This window comes from Chelon labrosus, assembly GCF_963514085.1.
Source record: "Chelon labrosus genome assembly, chromosome: 21".
Classification (NCBI taxonomy): Eukaryota; Metazoa; Chordata; class Actinopteri; order Mugiliformes; family Mugilidae; genus Chelon; species Chelon labrosus.
Genome location: NC_140354.1, coordinates 9552294 through 9579552, shown reverse-complemented (window position 1 = coordinate 9579552; position 27259 = coordinate 9552294). Strand labels below are relative to the sequence as shown.

General features: G+C 49.6%; 1 protein-coding gene across 1 annotated transcript; it reads right to left on the bottom strand.

Annotated features, from left to right (window-relative positions):
- Nucleotides 1-1664: 1664 nt before the first annotated feature.
- rai1 (retinoic acid induced 1) lies at nt 1665-12530 on the bottom strand (the record flags this gene model as incomplete). Its single annotated transcript, XM_084570025.1, has 5 exons — nt 1665-1758; nt 1874-2055; nt 4720-4769; nt 5730-5823; nt 6021-12530. 5 exons carry the CDS (start codon nt 12528-12530, stop codon nt 1665-1667), a joined length of 6930 nt encoding a protein of 2309 aa, XP_084426151.1.
- Nucleotides 12531-27259: the final 14729 nt, after the last annotated feature.

The window sequence follows — 27259 nt, the reverse complement described above, 5'->3', positions numbered from 1 at the left end:
AACAAATAAGACATGAAAATCAATAAAACTGCATGCTCCCACTTAAGACAAGTGACATTCCCAAAAAAGGTCCTCTTTTTTTTTCTTTTTTTTTTTTTCATCAGTGGATTCTTTTAATAACATTTTATAAGCAATAACATATTCCATTTTATAGAAAATAAACATCTCTAGGAAATACTATACACAATTATATTAGTACATCACATCTTACATTTAAACAGCATCAAATACTTATATACACCATTAAATAATGAGCTTCATAAAAGAGAAAGTTTGCTGTGGTGTTTTTGCACTTCTTTTTTTTTTTTTTTCTTTTTTTCAATGCTCTAATACTTAAATATGTCTCCTTTTGATATGACCAGTACTTTAACCGACGCCCTGCGCAGGGCCTTGTCGCGTAGCACGGTAGAGAGAGAGAGAAAGAGAGAGAGAGAGAGAGAGAAAAGAGGCTACATTTTTAGATACACAGACAGACAGGTGTGGTATGGGGTCTGCACTGAATGCACGTCTTTTCGGCACAGCTGTGGCGTGTGAAATAGTTCTACTCCACTGAAATGTTTAACGGTTTAATACTTCGGAGCTGTACATAGATTATGAAGTGACGTGGCCTGGCTCCCCCCCGTGCGACCCTCCGAGCCCTCGCCTGCAACCTGTCGGGTGATGATGGCGGCATCTACTGTACATACTGAATGTGCACACGGTTGAAATGAACTGAGTTCATACTTTTTTTTCTTGTTTTCACATATAAATATGTGCATGTGTGCATACACATATTTATATACGTGTATATTCTGTCAGAGTACCATAAAGCCCGACGTATACCAAGGGTGACGCGATGATGTTAAGTCATAATGCACATCAAAATACATCTCTGAAGGTAAGAGCATTATATTAAAATACTGCGTCCATTTTTTTTCTTCAATACCAGTATAGTTAGAACCTGTAAAGCACATCATCATGTACAGTTTCCTTAGTTGTTTCATTTTGTTATAAACACAAATGCACACATTGAGATATTATCACCAGTGGTAGGCTGCTGTCTTTTTTTGTTTTGTTTTGTTTTTTTGTTGTTTTTTTTTAACTTTTTTTTTTTTTTTTTTGGGATGCGTGACATCTTGAACTGGAGATGCACTTCTTCACGCTCACACGGACAACATGTGCACAAACACGCTGATGATTTTGATTTTGATGACGATGTGGTGGTTGTGGTGGATGACATTTCTGTGGTTGACGCTCACGTGCTCGCCCGTGTGTGCACCTCTTGGCAACCCCGCGGACGGCCAGAGGGACGGCCAGAGGGACGTTCCTGTCCAATCAGTGTCCGCCAGGTGTCTGGATGTGATAAGCGACCCGTCCGAAAAGGCAGAACTCGCGCGCGCTTTTTCCTCGCTCTGCGTTTCAAACAGAACCGTGCGGCGTGTCCTCCTGTCGAGCGGCGTCGCTGCTTTCTGCCTTGCAGTAAAGGGGCTCAGGAAAAAAAACAAATAAATAAATGCCTCTTCTGGGCCGGGTTCGGGGTGCAAGCTGCTCTCCGTAGAGCTGTTCTCCAGGGTTTGTATTGCTCCTAGCTCCACGTCGGTGCAGCCTTTTACCGCACCCCCCCCCGGCCCCACTGGCCGACATGCCTGTCCATCATCAGTCATCACCGTGCCTTTAGGTGGCTGTTAGGATGGCGTTTTGTCTTGCTGGATATAGGTGGTGTCTGGCAGAGAGGTGGAGTTGTTGGTGAAGGTGATACACAGGAATATCTTACAGGTCCTGCAGACGAAGGGTAGAGAAACCGATTTAAAATCAGAAGACGCAAACATACAAAGGTCTGACTTGTGCAAGAGATTCTTTTTTTTAGGTCCCTGCCTGCTGTCTGTCCCCTCACAGCAGTACACGGTACATCTTGTCATTTTCACAGCTCTGTGCACCATACGCATGCGGACAGGACACTCTGAGACGGTCTGAGAGCGTCTCAGTGCAGATGGGCAGAGTGAAGACATGACCGAAAGCTACACGCGGTGTGCATGAGTCTGGAGACGGCTGCAGCTGGCCGGTGAACCCACTCCTCTGTGAAAGACACAGCAGGAACGCCTTCTAATTGTGCTCGTAGTGGTGGAGCACCCTTGCACCCCTCTGCAGCTCACCCCCCCCCCCGCCAGCGTCTCTTGTTCACCCTCTCTGTCTCTGAACTGCCAGCTGCCCATCCTTATGCCCCGGACTCAGACCGCCAGCTTTGCTCTCTGTCTTTTATCTTCCTCTCTTCCTCTTTCTGATTCCCTCTCTCTCTCTCTCTCTCTTTCAAGTCCCCGCCACTCCCTCTTTCTGTTTACCTCCCCGGAGGAGCACTCGTTCTTTAACACCTTCGCTCTCACCTGTTGTTTCCCTCCACCTTTTCCATCACGGCGTCCCTCCCGTCGCTTTTTTTTGTCTCCCTCTCTCTCGCCGCCCTTCTTTTCCCTCTCTGCCTCTCTGCCTCTTTCAGCGCGCCGCTGTCTGATGTAACTGGCCTCATTCGTCTTTTGTTCCCACTCGAGCTCAGAGAAAGCGGTCTGTTTTTCTCTCGGCCTCGTCTCCCTTGCGCTCCCTGCGTTACGTGTGTGTGTGTGTGTGTGTGTGTGTGTGAGAGAGAGCTTTACGTGCAACCTGTTAATGAACAGCATGTGTCCGTCATCGCTAGGACAATCCATAGCTGAAGGCGACGTGTGTGTGTGTGTGTGTGTGTGCGCGCTTTTTTTTCTAGACCTAAAACCAAGACAACAGAGGAAGTATATCTGAGGGGGACCCATGGGTGCGGTGGTTGCATGCTTCTTGTGTGTGTGTGCGTGTGTGTGTGCGTGCGTCTGCTCTTCCTTTTGATTAGGCCGCTCAGCGTAAATTGGCACAGCACAGACACACACACACACACACACACACACACACACACACACACACACACTCACAGACCTTCAGATCCCTCAGCTGATGACAGCTCTGCCTCAGCCCGCTAACAACAATCTCTCTCTCTCCCCGACTCGCTCTCCTTTTCCCCCTCTGCTTCTCACACTCTATTTCTGCCGCTTCGTCGTGGGAGTTGAGGTGAAGAGAGGTGGGGAGAGGAGTAGAGAAGATGAGAAAGAAAGGGGTAGAACGGGATGAGGAAGCATGAGGGGAGGACGACCGAAAATGTGTGTGTGGGGGGGGGGGGGGGAAGAGAGAAAGCTTGCAGGAGATAAGAAGCGAGCAGAAGTGAGAGGCTGAGGTAGCTGGAGCGGAGAGAGGGAGCACGGGGGCAAAATAAGGCGAGCGGGAAGAAAGGAGGGGAAGAACACGAGAGAGGGGAAGAGAGGGGAACGTGGAGAGAGCATGCGGGGAAGATAGCAGGCAGTGATGGTGGGTGGGGTGTTTTGATCAGCAGCCAGCTTTTCATCCCTGTCAGTATGCACAGAGGAGAGCAGGAGAGGGGAAGAGGGAGGGAAAGAGGGATGCAGAGAGGGGAGGGAGGATGGGAGGCTACTGCCACCGCTGCCTCAATGCACCGCTGCTCCCTGCTGAATGTCAGCATCTCTAGCTCTACCCCCCACCCCTCCGCCCCCTCCTGCATTTGACCTTCCTCCCCGCGTGCTGCGGTGCGAAGACAAGGCCACCAGATGGCGTCCTGTCCTGCAGGAAAAGCTCTTCCTGGGGTTTTACTGCTCACATTAGCTCCAAAAATACTGTGACCCACTGTAAATGCAGTGGCCTGAAGTCATAACAGTCCGTACCGAGCATTAATACTGTAATATAGCTCGACAACGCCAATGGGTACGTAGCGGTTTGGCTACAAAAGATTAGACAGTTCCAGATGATATCCTTCATGGCTTACTTATTGGCATGGGAGATGGGTGCTTGATGCCAGGGTACAGCGAGCACCAAGCACTTATGCTTTTTCCTTTGATGCTTTCTCTGTTTTACAAGAGCTGGCGATTGTCAACTATCCAGTCAGCTGCTTGTGACAGAAATGTGTGAGCACAGCTTTTTTTTTTGGAAGTGGAGGGGGTTGAAAAACAACGGAGTGGAAGACTGGTAATTGGAGGGGAGACGAAAACTGATATGCAGAGTGGCTCGAAAAGCAGAAAGACTTTAAGGCTACCTTTACATGGAAACTATCTGAACCAAAAGCGCAAAAGTGGCGTTTCGTTTTCACTTTTAACTCCGCATTTAGACGAGCGTTTCTGAAACAAATCTGTGTTCAAACGGAAACGCAAAAGTGTGTGAAATTTCATACACATAGATGCAGTATACGCGCCAGATGGCTAGGTGGCAACACTCCCAAGAGTGCCTGCGTAGAGGTATTTACTTTTCTTGTACTTTTCCACGCTTAGCGCGCGAAATACATTAACCAAAACAACCACTTGGATACAAATTATTGCGGCTAGGGCCTGTTGAACCTCCATCGCGGAGCTCGACATGTTGTTTACTTGTTTTTCCGGTCCTGTCGCATGCTTGTCATTTCTATTCGACGAGAAACGCAGTTTTGCGTTTTTCACCCTTTGCACGGTGACGCGAGGGTGGAGCGTTTTTAAGATTTCCACTCTGGAGGGTGGTTTCACTTTTTTGCGTTTTCAACCCCCAAAAACGCCGTCACCATCTAAACGATATAGGACATCCGATAAAATGTTTTGCGCTTTTCACCTCCAATCGTTTTCGTGTAAAGTGCCCCTAAGTGTTGCGGGTTGCTGCCTGCGAGGGCGGACGCGCATTCGTTTTTCTTACCTCGTGTTTAGGACATTTGATGGAGAAGTCGTCCTCGTGGAATGTGCAGCCTGAGTCGGGGAGAGAGAGAGAAAGAGAAAGAAAGAAAAGGGTAAGGACAGAATAAGCCATAACATTGCAGGTAAATGAATGAAACTCACAAAAAAGCCTCTTCAACCCTCCTCGACAAACACAGATAAATGGTAGAAGAGGTGAGGTTAACGTGAAAGATGAGCAAGAAAAAGGGAAGCGAGAGAGGGTGAGCGGCAGAGGGAAAGGAGACTCTGAGCGGTTGAGTTGCAGAGCAGGCGGGCAGGCAGGCAGGCAGATATGGCTGGGGCACTCAGCGGGATTAAAACGGGCCCTGCTTTGCTTCCTGTGCCGGTTTGGCAGATGCGGCGGGCCTTCTAATCCTCGCACTGTACTTTCTTGAGGCGGTACAGGGCGAAGCCATGTCGCACAGCACACGTGACGCACGGACACTCACAGGGACACACACACACACTACGAGGCACTGAAAGGAACATGCACAGGTTCTAGCATGCACATAGGGGACCGTTTATGCTAGCGTTTGGGCAGGAAGACACATGCACATTTAGTCTCCAGGTGGAAGCACGGACGGAATGAGCCACAGTTGTGGTCAATAGTGCACACACACACACACACACACACACACACACACCTTCCTGCCTCTCAAGTCTTGCCTTGTTCTCTCTCATCATTGCATTTATTCAAAGTTCCCTACCTCCCTTTCCAGTTCTTGCTCTCCCCTAGCACTCCAACATCTCTTCTCAAGCTCAGTAATGTTACTACTTGGTACATTTTCCCTCTCTCATTTTACCCACGTCCAATTTTTCTCTCCTCTCCCCCTTCCCCCCCTTTCTCCTCTGTTCAACCCGCCTTATTGTTTCCTCCCAATTGCCCTCTCAACCCCTGTTTAGTTTCCCATTTCCAGTTCCCTTCATCCCCTTTCCTCCCCTCTCCCTTTTCATCCCTTGTTGCTCTCTTCCTCTCTCACTGCGGCCTCTTACCTATCTCTCTGGCGCAGACATAGTGGTATTTATGAGAGCAGCCTCTCCAACAGCAGCTGAGGGACGCCCCCACAATCTGGCACTTGTAGCAGCTCTGGGGTTAGTCAGACAGATGGACATATGGACCAAGACCAGTAAAGAAACAAACAAATTGACCAATAGAGGGACAGAGGGACAGAGAGAAAAGAGAGGGGGGGGAAAATGTCAGACGTTAACAGCAGTTCTGAAAGTGACCGTATACTGAGTGCATCAGAATAGTCAAAGACTCGCAGGCAACAATTGCAATCGTACCGTTTGCGCTGAGTTGTTGGCAGCTTCCTTTAGGCCGTATAGCCTCCCAGCTACCATAATTATGCCCTTGGTCCAGATGGTACAGTTTTCGTGGGCCCAGTGCTCCTTGGCCTCTGCCTCCAGTTGTAGCCTTTGGAACGTGCTGTTATTGCCGTCTTGGTCCCCCGTGGCCGTCGTGCGGATGGCCTGGAGTTGCATCATTCTCCTGAACCTCTCCCGGAGAGTTAATCTTCGAGGACCACCCTCCGGACCCAGTCGTTCCTTTCTTTCTGCCCGTCGGTAGTGCCAGTGATGGTGCCTGCTACTGCTGCCCTCCTGAGATGGTGCCTCTATGACTCCCTCCTCTTCTGTGCTGCCCTCATTCTCGTTCTTCGAGGAGCTCCCTGGTTCTTCAGCGCCGCTACTGGTGTCGTCATTTGTCTTGTCTGACTCTACCCTGAAGGATTCTGTGCCCTGGATCGTCAAGATTTTCCGTGGAATGCCGTCCTCTGTGTAGTAGGGTCCACACAAGTCGCCTAGGTCTTTGTAATTTGCTGGTTTTCCACACAGGCAACATGTGAGACACCTACCAATTAGGTTTTTATTTACCATTGGTCCCTGCAGCATGGCAGCAGTATGTGGCACAATTTTTGCAACGGTGAAAGGATTCCTCATTCTGAGTATACCCTTTTTTCTCCGTCTCTGAAATATTACCGCGTCCTCCGGCTTATTGACTACAGCACACCAAGAGGAAAAGTCTCTGGAGTCGTTAATCCGTACGTAAGGACAAAAAGACAGCTTAGAATTTTGATGGACTGGTTTGCGCCTTATTCTTTTCACAGTAATAATCTCAGTCTGTTTATCTGATACTGTCACTACAGGGCCGGCAATGCATGTCTCCTCTTTTTCTATGTTTTCTCTTCCCCTTCTTTCCTTTTCTTCTTTTTCTCTCTCTTCTTTCTCGGCCTGCTCACATCCTGCAGCCCGTACTACTGCCTCAATTACCTCAATGGCATCTTTCATCCCGGGTTTTGGCCCAGGCTTTTTGTGGATCTTCATTGGCTTGCCAGGAATCTGCTCTGATGAGGCTTTGCTTTGTTTCCTTTTGATTAGGTTTGCTGATGGTTTTCTGCCTCTTCGGGATTTATGGCTGAGTTCTGTACTGGCCACTAGGGGGGTTTCTATGATCTCATCTGGGCTGCCTTGCAGAGGTACTGTGGACTCTGTGGCGTTTACATTTTCTTCTGCTCCCTCCTCTTGTTCTGCACATTCAATGTTTGTCTCCTCAGATGTCTCTGGTTCCTCTAGAGCTTGGCCTTTTCGTTTCTTCCTCCTTTGTTTTAGGTGCATCTCGTGGTTGTTTTTAATGGCCCTTTGCTTGGCTAGCCTTGGTGTTGTAACTATTAGGCTCCCTGCTTCCAAGGCCACGACTGATGCATCTGTGCTCTCCACCATTGCCCATCTCTTTCTTTTAGTTCTGGCAGACTTAGTAGCAGCAGTAGGTACACCTTCTAAGTCGTGTTGTGTCCACTCATCTGGAGTCCTGACTTGGGATGGGGCCGCTGTTGAACTCCAAACCGTGTCAACTGTGACATCCTGCTGTGTCCCTGGTTTAATGTCTAAATGTCGTGTCTCATTCTCAATTGCAACCTCTTCTTTCACCCCTTGCCTCGCCCCTCCTGGTGCCTCTTGACTCACCTCGTGCTTTTCTCTTTCTTGTGTCACCTCCTCTATTCTCACTGCCCCTTTGTGCTCTTTCACCCCTTCTTGTCTAGACTCTGTCACCTCACTGGTATTTACCATAGTTGTCCCTCCTTCTTTCAAGACATGTTCAGACAAAGTCTTGGTTGTCAAATCATCAATTAGATTGGTGTCTAGCTGGGGAATTGGGAGGTGTTTTTTTGAGCTGGGAGATGTAATTTTCTGCACCATCGCCTCATATTTCTGTCCTCTGCCTTTGCGTGGCGGGAGAACTTTTGTTTTGGTGGGGCATTGAGGAATCACCACAGGAACATCACTAGTGATTTCAGGACCACTGATGATGGGAGTGTCTTTGGTTAAGGGAGTGACCACAGAATCTTTCTTAGGTGGCCCTCGCTTTCTCCTGGAGCCCCGGGCACTCTTTTCTTTTGGTGTAGGGATGACTTGTTCTTGCAGGGAGGGCTGAGGAGGTAAGCTTTTTGCTTTGGGCTTTGGACCCCTCTTTCTCTTTACTGCTGTTGTGGAAAGTTCTGGGCTAGGTTTCCGTTTTTGTGCAATGGGTGTCTTTTCTTCAGATTGTTCAGTCTGGACTAGTGGTACGTCTCCTGTGTCCTCTGTGTTTTTGACTGAATTATTAATGGGAGTTAAAGTTTGTTCTTCAGTTATGAGCTTTTGTACTTGTGAAACTTCATTGACTTTAATCTCCGTTAAAGTCTGGGTTAGCATATCTTCCCCTATGATCTTTTCTTTTTCTTTTGACAAGTTGTCCTGGGAGGGTTTTCTCGACCTCAAGACCATGTTCTTACCCTCATGCTCTGGTGCCTTTGCGTCATGGTGTGTTTGTTTTTCCTCTTGCTGAATTGGTTTTACTTCCTGGTTTACTTGTAAAACTGTAGTTTTCAGACTCTTCCTGCCCCTTTGAAGTCCTGTAAAAGTTTGAACTATGTCTTCTTGTTGCACAAGCTTTGCTTTAGAAACTGAGCCCTTGGGGCGACCCACTGGAGCCTTGATGGCTACAGTGTCAATGGGGGGCAGAACATCTGCAGGCTTGGGTCCAGGCTTAGGTCCTGGTTTTGAACCTGGCTTTAGCACTGGTTTTGGCCCAGGTTTTGGTCCAGGCTTTGATCCAGGTTTTGGCCCCGGTTTTGTTGCAGGTTTTAAACCTGGTTTGGGCCCTGGTTTTCGTTTTAGGGGAGTCTCAATTTTCGGTGGTATCTCTGGTTCATTTGGCACGGGTTTTGGTCCCAGCTTGCACCCAGGTTTTGGCCCAGGTTTAGGTCCAGGCTTTAGGCCAGGTTTAGGTCCTGGTTTTGCTCCTGGTTTTGGCCCTGGTTTTGTACCAGATTTTGGGCCTGGTTTGGGGCCAGGCTTTGAACCTGGTTTTGGGCCTGGTTTTCTCTTAATATGAGGTTCGGCTTTGGGTGGCAAATCTGATGAATTGAATGATCGTGTGCACATTCTTGAACGAAATCCATCAGTTAGCATTTTGGGAGTCTGGCTGGCAACAGATTCCTTATGAGCTAGGTCCATTTGATCCGAGAATAGCTCAGTTTTGCTTGGGGGCATGCTTGTTTTTTTCATAGGAGAGAGGGGTTTTTCCTCATCCTTTTCCCCGTCCCTCTCCAAGCTTAGCTGTCGTCTGATCCCCACACCAGAATGTAGGATTCTCCTTCTGCCCCTAGCATACTTACGTCCAAATGCCCTTGGCTGTGCGGATGGAGCCACTGGCTCTGGCTTGGCCAAGGGAGTCACAGCACTTGAACAGCTTATTCCTGGTTCCATGTCCTCGTCACCTTTTTGGGGGGAAGGTGGAGTGTCTGCCCAGGAGGGGGCTGAGGGAAGTATTGACTTCCCTGGTAGCTGAGGAGAGTCTGGCTCCAGCATTTTAGCATCACTATGATCAATATGATCCCTTGCCTGAGCTGCAGGTGCCTTGTCATTGAGAGCAGAAAACACTGGCATAGCAGACTGAGGCTGAGGGGCAGTGTCACCAATGGCTGACTCCCTTGCTGAAGCATCTGCTGCTGTGGTTGCTGCTGCAGCATTTGGATGGGCCGGTGCCCCTGCAAATTCATTGTCAATGTTGGGCTCAGCACTCTGAGTTTCTGTTTTGCTGCCGAGATCTCCAGAAAGCTTCTCCAGCCCATCTTTATTATTCATATGTTCCTCAGTTAATGACAGACTCACTTCTCCCTCGTCCTCAGTTTCCTCTCTCACCTCTGCAGATAAAGGAGGTGAAAGACAACATTTCTGTTCTTCTTCGTCTTCCTCTTCATTTACCTCCTCTTCTGCTCTCCCCTTTTCCTCTCCCACCTCATTCTCCTGATCTCTGCTTCCAGGCTTTTCTGAGTTACTGTCTTCCAAGGCCTCGACTTGGGGTGTCGGAGAGGTGTTCTCTGAGCTGTCATCCTTATCTATGGAATACTGATCCTGTTCAAGGTCACCTCTTGAAATAAAGGGCAATGTTTTCACTGAGCTTTCAGATGCAGTTGGAGACTCTGATTTGAATGTTTCTGATTTCATCTCTTGGCCAAAGTGATCTTTGTGGCTGGAGTCAGAGAGAGCTGCAGGGGACTGTTCAACTGAGTCTCCTGCATCAGGGTCATATTTGCTCTGGACCTCCTGGTACATTGTCTCCTCATAGCAAAATCTTTTCTCTGTCACCTCTTTGTTAACTTCACTGCATACAGATGGACATTTCTCTTCATCTGACCATTTCTCTAGTTTCTCAGTAGATTTAGTTGTGTCTAAATCACTTTCACAGTCAAGAGGTTTTTCTGTTGTCAACTCTTCTTTGTCAGCTGATTTCTCTGTCCAGGCTGATTCTTCAAAATTCTCTTTGACAGGTTCATTGATATGTACATCCGAAGGGGAGTCTCTTTCTTGCTTCATAGGACTGGGGATTATAATGCTTGTTGGAGACCTCTCATCACCGATGCTCTTTACTGGAGTGCTCATGCCATCTCCTCCTGGCACAGATTGACATCTAGTGGGGTCAGGAGTAAGGTTGTGCAAACCTGAGTCCCCAGACCTGGTAGACATATCGTCTGGAGATGCCATGGAGCATGAAGAGGCTGTGTCCAGGCTGAGTTGTGTGTTGTTATGGGCCTGGGCTGGACTTCTCCCCTGGCCAAAGTAGTAGTAGCCCCTGTCAAGTGGTTCATCACTACTGCTCGAGTAACCTCCCTCATGGAGTTCCATGGGCAGTGGTTGATGCTGGGGTGTAGAGTATGGGTCCTGCATGGGTCCCCCTCCAACACTACCACCACCATCTGGATATGAAGGACTTTTGTACTCCTCACCCTTTTTGGAGGATACTCCACTTCCAACACTGCTGTTGCTCCCACCACTGTTGCGCTTGCTACCTTTTTTGTTGGCAACCAGGGCCTCTGAAAGCAGTAGCTGTTGGACATTATTGGAGATGTTCTCCACCTGAGATGTGAGGGCATTCAGGCTCCACAAACTGGGGTTTGATAAGAGCTTTTCTGAGAAGCGCTCTTTCATGGTGGGGACTTGTGGTGTGGTAGTGTAGCTGTGAGGGACTGCATGGGGTACGCTCGGGGAGGGGTGTGAGCGTGGGGGTATCAACATAGTGCTGTTGGTGCTGGCTTGCTCCTGCATACCAGCTGAAGAGGATGATGATGAGGAGGCTGCCCCAGGGGTCATGGGTGGTTGGCCATACTGGAATGACTCTGGATTGGTCATTAGTGGTGAAGGGGTGGAACTGTACGATGGGGAGCGTCCTACTGAGCGTGCAGGTGAGTGGCTGGAAGAGGGGCTACAAGTCTGATAATACTGTTCTGGTGATCTGACAGGCAGCTCAGACAGACAGTAGTTTTGTTGGGGTTGGCTATAGTGCTGGTACTTAGGGTGGGGCTCCTGGGGGTTAGTCATGGCATGTAAAGGAGGCTGCTGCTCATAACCTCTGGAGGGAGGCTGCTGGTAACCATAACTGTTCTGGTTTGACCTGTAGCCCCCCTGCTTCAGATTGCTATGGCTGCTCATTTGTCTGCCATACTGGGAATTAGGAGGCATGTTGTAACCTTTATAACAATGGGGCATAGGGCTGCACTTCTCCATGTATGATGATGGAGAAGGTGAGTGCTGTGGGTAGTGCAGGTGACTCTGGGGGTACATGAGAGGTGAGGGGGCAGGGTTAGAAGTGTGAGGTTGATGGTGGGGGCTGGTGTAGGCAGGGGTAGAAGGCTGGTGGCACTGGGTCTGAGAGTGCCCAAGCATGTTCTGGTCCATGTATTGAGAAGCGGCAGGTGCAGGGGTGCCACCAGCCTCCAAACGTCCCACCATCTCCTGCTCATACTGTGCTAACTGGGCTGGGTCCTCCCACTTCTGCTGCAGGTGGTTCTCGCTCATATACTGGGCTGAGTAATTCCCAGGGCCCACATGGTTACTGTAACCTCCAGGACCCTGCAGATGCTGACTGGGGTTTGGTGGGGGCACTTTATTTCCTCTGAAGGATTTCTTTGCCTGCGTTGTTGCCGAGCCCCCGTTTCCACTACCATTCCCTCCTCCGTTTCCTGGGTAACTAGCATAGGTTTGCTGGTTATAACAGTCCTTGGGTCCTCCAATACCTGGTCCTCCAGCTGAAGGCAAGCTGCTCGTTGGATTTGCCAGGGGATGGGCCTCATAGCCTGGCCTAGTATGCCCTGGGCCTGGGCCTGGATGAGGACCAGGGCCTGGATGTGGGTGCTGGGGGTGGGGATGATGCGGGTGTTGGCGATAGGTCTCCAGGCGGGATAATTCATGGGGCTCCTGCTGGTAGCAGGGTTGGTTGCTGTGGTAACCACCGCTGCGCTCGCGGAAGGACTGCATACTCTTTCCGTCTGTAGCCAGAGTAGGAAGGGGGAGGTGAGGTGAGACAGGAAAGGGGGAAGGGGGAGGGGGTTGAGGGATCTGGAGGTAGAGAGAGAGGGGAAGTGAAAAAAGACAAGAAATTTTGAGAGTTAGTGCTGTTGACCCTGGGGTTTAACCATTCTGTATTTCCTTCTTTATTATTCAGTGTCTAATTCAAATTTAACATTCACCTGTCAAATATTCTTCAAAAAGACTTCATTTTTACTCTTGTGCATATGTGTGTACATGTGTGTGCACATTCTTGTGAGTTGTGTGAGTACAAACTGATTCACTTACAGTACATAACCATCACGACTGCTGAATTTGTTTCCAACTGATTTCATATGAGGCATTCAGAGCTATATTGCACCCTTTCTTTGCAGATTTTAACTAACCCTAACCCTAACTCCAACCCCCTTATTTAAGCAAGCAATGGAATGCAAAGCAATCTTTTCTAGTTTGCTATTGAGGTACTGTTTCAAAGGTCCAACAAAGCCCTCTTTTTCTTCTCCTCTCTTCTTCAAGCCATCTCCTGCACACACACAAACTCCAATTTTGTCTGAGCGGAAGCAGGAAGTGTTACAAAGTGTGTTCACGTGCCTGCTTTTAATGCACCAGTGGGGGTGTCAAGGGAGTTTTTGTTGTGTTCGCTTGTGTGTGTGTTTTTCTGTATGTGAATGCGTGTGTCTGCAATCTTTTACCTGCCCGTGCACGTGTCTGTGTGTTTGCATGCGTTACGCAGTCATACAGTAGCGAAAGCAGAGAGGACGGTTTGAGAGTGTTCTCGGTCTATAAAAGGAAAGAGTCACCTGGAGAAGGAGCACTGAGCCTGTGCTTGCGTGTTTGTGCATGCGTGTACGTGTGTGTCAGCCGGTTTCAGCACAATATCCCAGCATTCAGCCCGCCCCCGGGACAATGGTGCATCCCACCAGACGCACAGTAGCATTATTCATCTCTGAAACACACACTGTGTGGATATTGCGCGCATTCATTCTCTCGTGTATGTGTTTGTGAATGTTTGAGTTGTACTGTGCGGGTCTACAGCTTGGCAGCCCCGTTACATATGCACACACACACACACACACAGTCACAACAAAGAAGGACACACACACACTCTCATAGACAAATACACACGCACCGATAGATTCCCCTGGAGATGCTCTGTCCTCCCTCCTACCTTCCTATCTCCCCTGCCTGCAGCCCACTGCTGCTTCACCTGGGGTGATGAGTGTGTCTGTGAATGTGTGAGTGAGAATACTTTTTTGTTTTTACACAATGACCTAAATAAATATGCTCGTAGGTGACAAGGATACTCCCAAATCAAGCTTTCCGGTCACAGCATAAAGGATTGAAAGAGAGACACACATCACTTGTCTCTCTCTGTGTATTTGTCTGCGTTTAAGCCATCTCCCTTCTCGTCCGTATTGTCCGTTTTGAAGAATAATTAATTGGACATTTCACTGTTTGTCTCTCCCTTAAAACTAAAGCTAACAAACCAAATCCTCTGTCCAATCAATTTACTTAATTTCTCCTTCGGTCCCTTCTCTCTTACTCAAACACACACGTGTGCGTACGCCGGCGTCTACATTCTAATCACGTCTCCTCTCCACCTCCCTGCAGCACCTCCTTCCACTCCTTCCATCTCTCATCACAGAGAAAGCCTGGCATTGTGGAGTCGGCCCACTGCTTTATTCGTGGGTGCACCACGTCACCGCTTCAGTAGGGGTCAAAGAGGAGAGGGGACCGAGGATAGATGCTGGGATCACAGAATCCTCCCCCGTTGATCTGTCCAACTATTCGTCTGTCTGTCTGTTCAGCCGCTGCATTGATTTTGCTGCTGCTTGAGCACGGAGGTGGAGGGATGAAGGAGAAGCAAACACACACGGTTCGCTGTTTGCTACACCTGCACACACACACACACACACATCAACCCCCCCCCCCAACACACACACTTCCCTTGTTTTCTTGTATGTTTTGTGTGTTTGCTTTATGTCCTTATTTTTATTTTTTTTTCATCACTCTGTCTTCCTTCGCATCTTTCGCCTCACGACACAATGCTGTCTGTGGTGGAAAGACACATTTTTTTCTTCCTTCAACTACCATCGCTTTCTTTTTCATGCCCTCAAATCTCTCCCCTGCCCTGACTAGAGAGGAGAGCGGCAACATGAGGGGAGAGACAATGAGGCGTCGGGGATGTTGCGGGAGAGAGAAAAACAAGGCAGCCGTGGAGTGGAGAGGGATAGAGTCGAGATGGGGGATGCCAGATTAGGGGGAGAGTGATAGAATGATAAGTTTGAAGAGGGGGTGGACAAGGAGAAGGAGGTGCAGAGGACGGAAGTGGATGAATGATTTACTGAGTGGGCTCCTGAGTAACCTGGGCCCCTGGGAAATATGAACTGTAGCAAACACCACACACACATATATATATATATATATACACACAAACACAAGCCCACACAAGGACGTATGCATGCAAGATTGAAGATTCTGTGTGAGCTCTCAGCGCGATGGCCTGCATAATTAGCCAAAGGCTTCAGCTCCGCAGACGAACATGAGCTGCTAGATGTTGGGATTGATTACCGTGGTCTCTTCCCACTGCTTGTCAAGGCAACTGCCCTTATAGATTTCGTTATGAGCGTGTGCTTTTCTAGATGTATTTTTGAAAAACAAAAACAAAACAAAAAAAGAACCCAGAAGCACCAGTTGGACCTTTTCATCTTGAGCGTTAAAATGTGCCCTAATAAAATAGTGTCAGGACGGAAAGAGGGAGAGAATAAAACTAAAAAATAAACGCGAGGGAGCAGGGGAGGAGGGTGAATCTGATTGTTCCGCTGGATGGTTCATAATGCGCAGAGCTGTGACTGGTTACAGTCCCCCCCTTCATTCATTTTTTATCCTCTCTCCCTCTCTTTCATCGCATCATCTTCAGAGGCAGCTTGAGATGGGATTTATCTCCTTTTCTCCACGCGTGCACACATGAACACACAAAGAGAGGGAGAGAGAGAGAGAGAGAGACAGCTTCCCCTCGTTCCATCAACTCTGACTCTGAAGCACTCTTTCGCTTCGAATCTTTTTTTTTTTCCTTTCCCCCTGCTCTCTGTCTGTCTGACACAAACAAACACGTATGCAAATGCGCAAACACACGCCGACCCACTCGCGCACAGGCGCGCATTAATGGAGGCATACAGAGAGGAGGAATGGAACGTCTCCCTGTGTGTTTACCTCCCCGGTCCTCCTGGTTAATTATGCATGCAGAGGCAGTTTGCTGGAGAGGTGGAGTGGCCTGGGAGGAAGCGCGCGCACACACACACACACACGCATCCCATCACACCTATTCACTCAAAATCACACTTCGCCACCTCCTCCGGAATCGTCACAACGCGAACCCAGCACTGCACACACCAAAGCTGAGCTCACGTGCTCGCCGACAACCTGACAACGCACTTGAAAATAACCCAAACACGCCACGCTCCCTCTCGCCCCCTCCTCCCCCTTCGCCGCGCACACACACACACACACAAGCGCTCGCGTCTTGCCACATCTGCCTTTAACACCGTGCTTAACACAGCACGCTCCAAAATAACACGGCAACCTGGCTCAGGCGCTGCTCCCAATCAGTATGCTGCAATCCCCTTCCTAATTACGCACACTTCAACGCGGCGCAGGAAGCGTTCCGAAGCCTCCAGCTAACGCGCTCTCTCTTCAGATCTCCTGCCTGTACCCTCCCATCTACCGTGCCCTTTCGCTTGATAACCTCTGGTTCAGCACGGGGGACAGACAGACAAGACAGACAGGCAGACAGATGGACAGACGTGCACACAGCTTCTCTCTCTGTCTGTCTCTCCTCCTCTTCCTCTGCAGTGTCTGTCCAGACTGCGTGGGTGGATTCCTACCCGAGGGAGACGCTTAGGAGATGGAGGAAGCCAATATCTGCTCTGACATTTGTCAGTGTCCTATTGTCATGGCACACAGCTGGAGGTCACGAGGGGTCACTGGCAGCCAGTCGCGTAGATTATAGAAGGAGGCACAGGGGGTTGGTGGAGACCTGCCGTTGACACTCACAAGTGGACGGATGGGCAGATGGGCAGATGGGCAGATGTTGATTTGAGGCCACTGGACAGGCAGCTAATAAACTTGATCAGAGGGCTGACAGTGGGATGTGTAAGAAAATGAATCGCATTCAAGAAACGCCAGACAATGGCGACATAATTAGAAAATCGAACTATAGAGCTAAAACCTCTTTCTTGATTGAATTGAGTGTGTTTTCTTGAAGGGTTTCTGTCAAAGCGTGGCGCGTTTGCCCCGGTTGATCTCGGAGACCATTTTGTTTCTGAAAGACCCGTTAATGCGAGGGCTGTGTTTGAGCGAGCGTGTGTTTATGCGCGCGTGTGTGTGTCGGCTGCAGTGTCATCTCTGGGGTTTAGGATGACTCATCAGTGTTTACAGATAGCGGCTGCCTATTCCGTCGCCGATGAAGATGACGCTCCAGACACGAACGTTAAACACAGACGTTAAATGCGAAAACCTGGACGAAGAGGAGAGGGAACTCTGGAGCGGGGAAGCACAGAGAGACGGACACGCGCTGCTGCGGCGTCAGCGTAAAAGAATAAAGAAAGGTCAGGGGGGGAGAGAGAGAGAGAGAGAGAGAGAAAGTGAGGCAGATGTGTCCGTCTGCAAGTGAGAGAAATGCATTGCCCGATACAGTTCTAGGTTTAAATTGGCTCTTAAAGTAGGATGCAGAGATGATTTTGTTACTAGGCTGCCTTTTCTCTCGAAAAAAAAAATATACATTCAATTCAAAAGGAGCTCTAGGGTGGATGCTGTTGGGATGTTCTTTCTATTGCGCCGCCCTGACTGACAGGTTGTTGATGTCCGGTGACCTTTTAGAGAGGAACAACCTCACAGTGGGACATGTTGAAGCTATAAAAAGGTGTTCAGTTCCATACAGCCCCGGACTCAAATCGGCAGCATGAAGTCAGCAGCGGTGTGCTCTTTTGAAAAGCACGCCTCCATTCAAGCCTGGCACATCTACATGCAGCGCTTCATAAAGGCGTTCAAGGGCATAACACAGAAACGCTTCACTTTGGCGTCGAACAATGGGCGGGAGATGAGCATGTGGGCTGTGAAAGGACACATCCTGTACACCTATTTCTTTGAGTATCTTTTTCTCTCCGTTACAGCCTCCCGCGGCCCTGACCCAAAATCATCGGGCCCGACCTTGTCCTGCTCCTCCGCGCAACTCTCCTTTATCTCGCTTTTTTCCATCAATCTTTTCTTTCCGTCTCCCCCTCTGTCTTTCAACGCGGTCACCTCCAGCGGGCAGCTGCTGCGCGTTGCCCTTTGAAGGACTAAACCTGGCTTTGTTGACATGGTAACGGCGTGATGAGACTGGTGGGGATGGAGAAGGAGCGAGGGATGAGCGAGAGAGAGAGAGAGAGAGAGCGGGGGACCAATCAAGCACACACATTGCAAGGTAGTGTTTTTTTTTTTTTTGTCTACCAAACGGTGTCGTGGATACCTGAGCGTGTGACGGAAATCTGAAAAATGAGAGAAAACTGATCGCTCATTACCCGCAGCTTGTCCTCATGCTTATGCGCGAGCGAGTCACTGTCTGCGTGTAGGTGGGCGACAACAAACATGAATCAATTCTGGCTTGTGGAAGTGTTATGTGCGCGCACTTGCAAGCGTTAAGCGCGAACACGCATGCGATGGGGATTGATGAGAGCTTAAACGATCGAGCCTGACTGCCTCCAACGCCTCCGCAAACGTGCGCGCGAGGGCATTAGTCGACTCTAGGTAACCTTCCTGGGTGCAGATGGAGTGAGACATGCAGTCGCAGGAGAAGGAGGCGCTCTGTGGATCCCGTGGCGTAGATAAGCTCAGCAGTGGCCACCCAGTTTTTTATTTTTTCTGCTTTTCCTTCTCCAGGTCTCTCCTTCGCACACGCAAACACACACACACACACACACAAGGGAGTTGGGGTCCTGTAAAGTGGGCCGCAGAGCTACTTGGTATTCCATCGGAATCCTCCAGCGAGGAGCGAAAGAAACGAACGATGCAGGAGGAAGATGGGACGAGAGAAGAAGACAAAAGCGAAGCAATCAGAACCAAGCGCGCTTCTCTGCGTTTACACTGGAAACTGAAATCCAGTTCGACTTATTTTAAACATATAGTTGCCGTCAGGTTTGGAAACAGATGTGAAACCCCTCATACATCTTCCTACCACTTGCGCACACACACACACACACACACACTTGTATCCGCAGGTAATGGGGCGGGTGGGAGGGATCCGCTGAAGCAGAGGGATTCCGAGTCGGGACAAGTCTGGTGTGACATCCCTGCTGGGGCTCGAGGTGCGTTCCGCTCCCATTTATTCGATCCCTTCCCTCATTTACACGGACACACACACACGCACGTGCACACAGTACTCACCCGCACTCGCGGACACCTGCACATACAGAGACACGCACTCTGATTTGCACCTGCTCCCCCTTTGTGCCACTTCGGTTCATCTAATTGATGGTGCTGTGTCACCGCCGCCGTCTCCCTCTAACACGCACGCACACACACACACCTTCTCCTTCTTCCTCTGTGTTCTCATTCTCTCTGCGTCCTCCAAGTTGTTCGCTGCCCTCTGTTGTCCTCTACCTTTCATACCCTTTCGTGCCCCGTAGCCATAGTGCAGCTGCTGGCACCGCTGTGTGTGTGTGTGTGTGTCGGTTTGTTTGCCAATGTGTGCGCATGTGTGACCTTGTCTGAGGTTAGGCTAGGGCCCCTTAGCTTGGCATACTGAACCCATAGCCCGAAGGAGGGATTTGTAGATGTGATGAGGAGCCTCAGATGTTTTCTGCTCTAGCTTTTGCGTCAACGAATCAAAAACGAGCGTGTTTTCCTGTGCATTTGCTCGTATTTTACGGGAGCCTGTACTTTAACTTGCGAGTCATGCCTCTCACTTGTTCCTGCGGTAGGCTATTATGTTTGTCTTTGATTATTGCGCACGGGCTTAGATAAAGTCAAACTGAAACATCAGATATGTTTATCTTGTCTGTGTGTTCAGTTGGACTCAGTCGTGACTGGGAACAGAAGAAGGCTAGAACCGTTTTGGCACAAATTAAAGCGTTCGGGTGCTTGGGGTTTTTAAAATGCGATGCGATTCCGTGAGCGGCTGCAAGAAGATAAATTGCCAACCAAACTTTGATAACCAACTTCCTGTCGCTTCCCAAACACCGGCATACATCTCCTACGTTTCCTCTCCTCTCCTCTTCTCCTCTGCTGTTACCCGAGAGCTAGACTGGGGAATACTTTGCTCCATCCGCAGGCACAGACAGGCCGACACTAAAAGCCGGCCGCGGCCATTGATACAGGGACGGCAGATAAGTGAAATTAGAGGAGGATAGAAAAGAGAGAGCCGGGAGAAGAGTTTGATCCGAAAGGCCCAAAAAGGGCAGGAGTAGGGGGAAAGAGGAGACACGAGGGAGGCGATTCGGGACAAATATAGAGAGGAGGAGAGAACAAATGGGAGGAGATTGTGAAGAAATGGAAGGCCAGCAGGAGGGGATAGGTGAGAAAAAAGGGGAATGACAGGAAGGAAGGGATATATGATACGAGAGAAGGGAGAGGGTGAAGAACAAGACACTTGGAGTGAGGGGAGGCAAGTGGCGAGATGAGGAGGGTGTCGAAGAAAGGCGAGGAAGGGCAAAAGTGAGAGAGAGGAAGAAGACGGGCTGGTGCTGATCGAGAAGATGCAGAGGAGGAAAGGAAGGGAGGAGGGGAGGGAGGATGTGAGATTGAGGGCATGGAGACAGGGGGAGAGGTGGAGTGGGAGGGAGAGGGAGAGATAGATTGAAGCTGCAGAGATCAAGGCAGACGCGAGGAGGGAGGAGATGCGGAGGAGGGCACGGGTGTAGTGACGAGGGGAATGGAGAGATGCGAGGAGGAGAGGAGAAGCGGAGATCGTTATCGTGGGGGCCGTGCTGCCTATTGATTCGCGTTAGCGTCTCGAGCCGGTGAAATAACAGCGGTGCCGAGATGCAGACTCCTTCGTCATTAGCGAGCACCGCTCTCGAGACACCGGAGGGTGCAGTGCGTCCGTGTTTGTGTGTGTGTGTGTGTGTGTGTGTGGCCATATGGCATGTTTGATGTCCACACGATCAAGCGCGGGAACAGTGAGGAACAAAGTAAGCAAGAGAGGCAGATGACAAAGTTTTCCCACTTTGTGGTAAAGAAAGACAGATTTAAAACAGATTGCGGGGAAGGAAAAAGCCAGATTGAGTGAAAGACCAGCAGACTGTGGCGGACTGGATGATGGAGAGGGAGATGCGCGGGAAAAAAAGAAGTGATCGGGGCTTGATGTCTCAGGTGATGTGCCTCACACTCCAGGTGACAGATCTATCGGTCATTTCCCACAGATGGGTGAAGAGTGACAAAGTTAGCTCCCTGTCTTCCTCTCCCTCCTTCCCTCTCTTTTCCGCATGTGGCGCAGTGTGACGGTGGCGGCAGAGGTGGTGTGTGTGTGTGAGAGATTTTGTCTCGCCAGGGACCAGGCAAGTGTGAATATGGCCGTGGAAGTCTGCCAACTGAGCATGGGAGAGGGGTGGGGGGAGAGGAGGAGGAGGAGGAGGGAGAGGAGGAGGAGAAAAGAAAGAGGAATGAAGAGGGGAGGAGGAGGAGATGAAGAGGAGAGGGGGAAGACTCCATCCTTTGTTCTTCGTTGATGAAAGGAGGAATTGGATCCTCTACTCCCACTCTCGCTTTCTCTCTTGGTGATGAGCCTTGATGTGTTGGGGTGAGCGAGCAAGCGGGAGACGCGCACACACACACACACACACACACACACAATCATGCACGCTGCTGCCTTATTCCACTCAAGTAAGACCCAAATGACTCCTCGCTCACTAATTAAACTTTAATCTCCAATAGCGCACAAATTACCTGCCACACAACTGAACGCTGAATTACATGGATGCATGGAGAAAGGGAGATGAAAACAGAGAAGGGATGGACGGATGAAGGAAATGAGAGTTGGAGTGAAGGTCACACAACCTGTAGGAGGAAAAACCCTTCTGTTTCCGTGCCTTGCGTCGTCCCTACCACCAGTTTGTGCGGACTTATACGAGCATGCGTGTTTACGCCTCTGCCCGCTCACGTGCTCTTCAGTTACGCGTCCCTCTGCGAGACACAACGGCCGGTAACCTCCACCTCCGAGCCAGTCGATGTTCCCTCTCGCACCTGAATGTTATCACACACGCGCACACACACACAGTTGTTGCTAGCCTAGTCCTCGCATCCTCCTCTGCCTGGCCTCGTTCCCGTCTCTCTCTCATCCAGACGCAGCCTCTGCTAGGACACGCTCATTCCGCCATTTTGTGCCACACGGCAGAGGGCATCACGGCGGAGATGTTTGCGTGTGTGTGTGTCACTTAGTTAATCACAAAGAACTAACGATAATTGCCACCTTCCTACATCTTTTTTCAAAGCCTGACTCTCAGGTCGTAACCGGGGACACATAGGCTATGTAGCGCTCTGTGTGTTTGGCATCACTGAGCCACTGAAAAAATACAGACATGAAATACTAAAACACCCCCAATATGCCACATTCACAACTATACAGCTCACATAGTTTTTATCAACAGCGTAGTTGAAGCTTTTTTGGGACTAAAGGAAGCTGACTGACAGTTGAAGACGGTGAAATGAGGGCTCGTTAATGACTGGCAAGCCTGGCGCCTCACAATCTGCATAAAAAGCTGCCAGAATTTCAATTTGGATGTTTGTCCTTAGCCTGGAAGCTGGCCCTAAAGTCCTCCTCCCACAAAATGTTTGTGTGCGGCGTAAGTTGGTCTGGAATCTCTACGTTGGGAACTGATTATGTCCCGGCAAAGATCAAATCAAATCGTTTGGGAGGTCTTTATGCAGTGACGGAACAAGAAATACAGTCATACGCATCATGACCGCCGTTGAGTTGTCTGTGTTTACAACACAGTGGCTTTGACTGCTTGTTGGACAACACAACAGTGTGCAGGGGTATTTTTTTCATTGAAACTCGGTTGCTCCAGTCCCCCTTGCAACCCTCTAAGGATAAGCGATGATGGATGGATCACTGTCAACAAGTGCAATGGCAACTCAAGTTTGGCACTTTGGCCATTGCCGCCTAGTTTGACAAGACGATGGAGAAGTATGAGGGGTAGGACAACCCAAGGATACTATGCATGTCCAAACGGTGTGGTCTTCTCAGTTACAAGGCACTCACTTCCTAAAACTTCCTGCTACCCAACCGTCTTACTCTAAATGTGACATTATTTACTAAATTTACATAATGCTGTATTGAAAAAGGTGGTTAGCACTGATGCCTCACAGCGAGAAGGTCCCGGGTTCGAATCCATGGGCCGACTGGGACTTTCTGTGTGGAGTTTGCATGTTCTCCCTGTGTCTGCGGGGATTCTCTCCGGGTACTCCGGCTTCCTCACACCGTCCAAAGACATGCTCGTTAGGTTCACTGGTGATTCTAAATTGGCCGTAGGTGTGAGCGTGAATGGTTGTCTGTCTTTCTGTGTTAGCCCTGAGATAGACTGGCAACCTGTCCAGGGTGTACCCCGCCTATTGCCCGATGACAGCTGGGATAAGCTCCAGCAGACCCCGCGACCCTTAACAGGAACAAGCGGTTACAGAAGATGAATGAATGAATGAATGTATTAAAGTAGACATCTAACAAGTGATTGAGACCACAAAGTCATTGGCAGTGTGTTTAGTGAAACAATAAAGCAAGAATGTAGTTAAAAAACATTCTTGTTGAAAGAGGGGAGCATCCTCTCTTTGTCTGAGACCAAAGCCGGGTTTTTCAGAATACAAAAAAGTTGTCGCCACGCATGAAATATCAAACTCTTAGGGTACACAAAATAGGTGGTAAATGGTGAAGGACATCAACCCAATTAGCCATCTCAGAGGTCCCATTTTTTAGATTAACTGCCGCTACTGCTGATGCTGCTGCGATATCCCGGGATGAAATTATTGACTAAATACTGCAGTGCTAACGCAGGACCAGGGAGCTGAGCATATTCTCCGCGGTGACCACTTTTATCTTAACTACCTTACAATACCAGAGAATGTGCATATTTTCAGCCTAGCTGGCGCCGGCGGGAATTAAAACCTCTAAACTCTGAGCGCGTCAGTGCCACACTGTCATCTGTGCAGTTAAGTCACAAACCGGAACGTCCGTCCAGTTCAGTCTGTGTCAGGGCTGCTCGTACTACACGGAAGGGTGTCTTCACAGTGCATATTACCCACAGTTGGTGGTGAGGTTCGCGGTGGGGAACATCAGGGGACAATCAAGGATATGCCCGTCATGCAAGGATGGCGTTTTAGTGTATGCGTAGGTGTGTCTGCCCCGTCCCTTGGTGTGTGTGTGTGTGCGTGTGCGCGCCGCCCGCCATGCGTGACTAGACGGAGTCAGGTGTTCTGGGAGGGGCATTGGCACAACAGTGCACCCATATGCTTGTGACTGAGTGGCAGGCACGGAGAGGGCACCGTGAACGGGGAGGGATCTGCGCTATGCCTGCGGTGCATGACTTCATCCCTCCTGCAGGCAGAAGGGGTACTGGGACTAAGCGAGGCTGACTGACTTAGAGGGTGTGAAAGGATGCTGATCTGTGGAAAGAGGGAAGAGAGTGAAAAAATGAGGCATGGACTCAGAATGAATGAGACCTAAGGTACAAAACAGATAATCTCTGCATATGTGAAGTAATGATGTTTATCCTCCTCCTCGTCCGTTTTATATTTATACTCACTCCAGTTTAATGCAGCCTCTTCCTATGACCTACATGCACACGGCCAACACTAATTTGGCCCGTCAGCTTTGCACTGCATCCTCTCTCAAAGCCTGTGTTTTACTCGGGCAGAGCGGACGTGAACTTTCACGATTATCCATCAAACGCATGTGTTCGGTTAAGTAGCCTAAATCTTTAGCATTAAGCTCATAAGACGCCAGTCTTAGCGTGTTTGGGAGCCAAGTGGACACCGTGCGACAAGGCTCAGCTCGGTCAGGGGATGCGGCGGCGGCGGCGGCAGCTCCGTGAACCGTGGCTTTGGCCCCATCGGAGCGCGCAAACGTCGTCAGCGACTCGCTCCCTCTCCCTCTCAGCCGCACGCATTTCTAAATCTGTAGGAAGCTGTATTTAGATCGTGACGTGTCCTTGCTCTTTGCACACACATCCGAGCGCGCTCACGCACACAGATACACACCATTCCGGCGATGCAAAGTAAATGATGCCGTTGCCTCTCCCCGAGTCCCTCGGAGGAGGGTTCCTGCGAACGACTGCACAGCGCAGGGACACACACACAGATAGTGAGAGCAGTGGCTGGTTACTGTATCACTTCTCGCGACTGTGAGCAGGTAATATGGTAGGTGATGCTTTGACACAGAGCCATGGTGAGTCCAGAGCAGCCAATTAGGTTAACCTTCCATTTTGCTACCATTTGAAGTTGGCTAGGTTATCTGCTCCACCCAACACCTAGCAACCAACCTACAGCCAATTACTGCCAAGACTTCCTTGTATCCTTGGAAACACATCACTGGCCTCCTAACATCAACAGCATACACCCCAAGGGAAAACTGACTGAGCCATGGGAATCAGAGTTTGATAGCCAGGTGTCTGGCTTGGTGCAGCATTTTAACATCAATAAATCATTAACAAATGCTAATTTGAAGACATTAGGATTCTGATGACAAACAAACCGCTGAGGAGGTTGGCTGCATCTTCGAGTATGTGCAACAGGGTTGAATTTCACAGAAATATGTGCTGGACCACTTTACTCCTCCTCCTCCTCCAGCAACAAAAAAAAAAAAAAGAAATAAAGCAGAGCTGAAGCGTTTAGAGTTTCTCGCGATGGCAGATGGTGGAAGGAGAGGAAAGCTGATGGAAAAATCCCTTCCAAGATGTTTATCCTTTTCAGTAAAATGAAAAGAGAAAACAAATGCATATGGAGGGAGGAGGAGGAAGAGGAGGAGGAGGAGGAGGAATGAGTGGCCACGACCACAATCAGCAGGGTTCGTGCACGGACATCATCTTAAAAACAAGACACCCAACAACAAGAAAGTCTTTCGATTCAAGTTCTGACACTAACTACTTACGAACTACAAGCTGTCAGGTGTCTTCTGTATTAAACTGATGGACCTGATATATAAGGTGAAGTGATTTGAATCTGGGGGACCTGATCACTTCCTCCTTTCACCACCCCTCTATCCTTCATTGCCCCTTCCTTTCATCCGATGCCCGTTTTTTTTTTTTTTCCCTCTCCCTCTGCGCTGCCCATCCCTACCTGTCTCATTTGCATAGGATGCCTCATTTGCATACATATGAGCTAAAGAGAAAGGGGATTTGTGTGCGAGAGAGAGAAAAAAAAGAGAGGAGGAGAGGTGAGATATGCAGGCGGGCGGCTGCTGATGAAAAGAAATGAAAGAGAGCCCTTTCAGGAGGAAACTGCAACCGCAACCTCCCTCCCTCTCTCTCTCTCTCTCTCTCTCTCTCTCTCACACTCTTTTTTCCCTCCACGCTCTCTTTTTCAATTCTGTTCTCGCCCTTTGGGTCACACCTTAGAGAGATCCCGCAAAGGCCCCCATTAACGTGAAATATCAGGCGGAGAGACGGGAAAGAGTCAGGACGGTCAAAGGGAGCAGATAACCGGTAAAAGATCAGATGCAACACGGGGCCGAGCAAGGAGACGAAACAATAGAAATAAAAAATAAAAAATAAAAAAGTGAAAAAGTAAGAGAGGGGGAATAAAACTGATAAACACGACGCAGGAGCTTGTGCACGTCGCCCGTCTATCCCCTGCAGCAGCCTGGCTCGGTGTTACCACGGTGTTGTTGTTGCTGTGGTGGCGACGGATGGTTGCCTCGGCAGAGCAAAACTGATTGGTTGTGAAGTAAAGCACCCCCTCCCCTCCCCTCCCCTCCCCTCCCCTCCCCTCCCCTCCCATCCCAGCCCCCCTTTAGTGTGCCCTACGGGTCTTTTCTAGGAAGGAAGGGACATGACAGGCCCCACCCCTTCGACCAAAGCGCGCACGCCCAACACACACACACACAAACCCACATTAAACATGACGCGTCCTCATTCAGACTTCTATCTTCTGATAGAAGAAGACACAAAAACAAGGTATTGATATGATTCACACATGAACTATATAGACCAGTTCAAATGTGCAATCACACCCACAGATGCGCAGCAGCCTCTATAATATTAACAACCTCCACCCCCCCCCCCCTCTCCCTCCTCGTCTCCACATCAGGCCAACCCAGATGCATCCCATACAATCTGTCCCTGATTGCACACCAGCCCCCCCCCCCTCAACTGAACACACTGACAAACACACACACACACACACACGGACGGGGCATATTTATCCTGCTTGCGCTTGCTAATTGCATGCGTCTAATAACCTGGTGCAGATAGAAAACAGAGCAGCGCTCTCTCTTGTCTCTCGTCTCTCTGTGGACAGAGTCCAGACGTGAGGCAACTGCAGAAGCCAAGGATATGAAAAGGCAGCAGGAGATAGGAGGAGAGCAGACGTAGATGTGTGTGTGTGTGCGTGTTTGTGTGTGTTCGTCCTCTGGTCTTTGTTTGATCTTTCCGCCCAGGCCTAAAACGCTGCGGCGCACCAGGAATAATAACTTTCGCCGTGACACACATGTGGGCTCACGCATGATCAGAACGTGT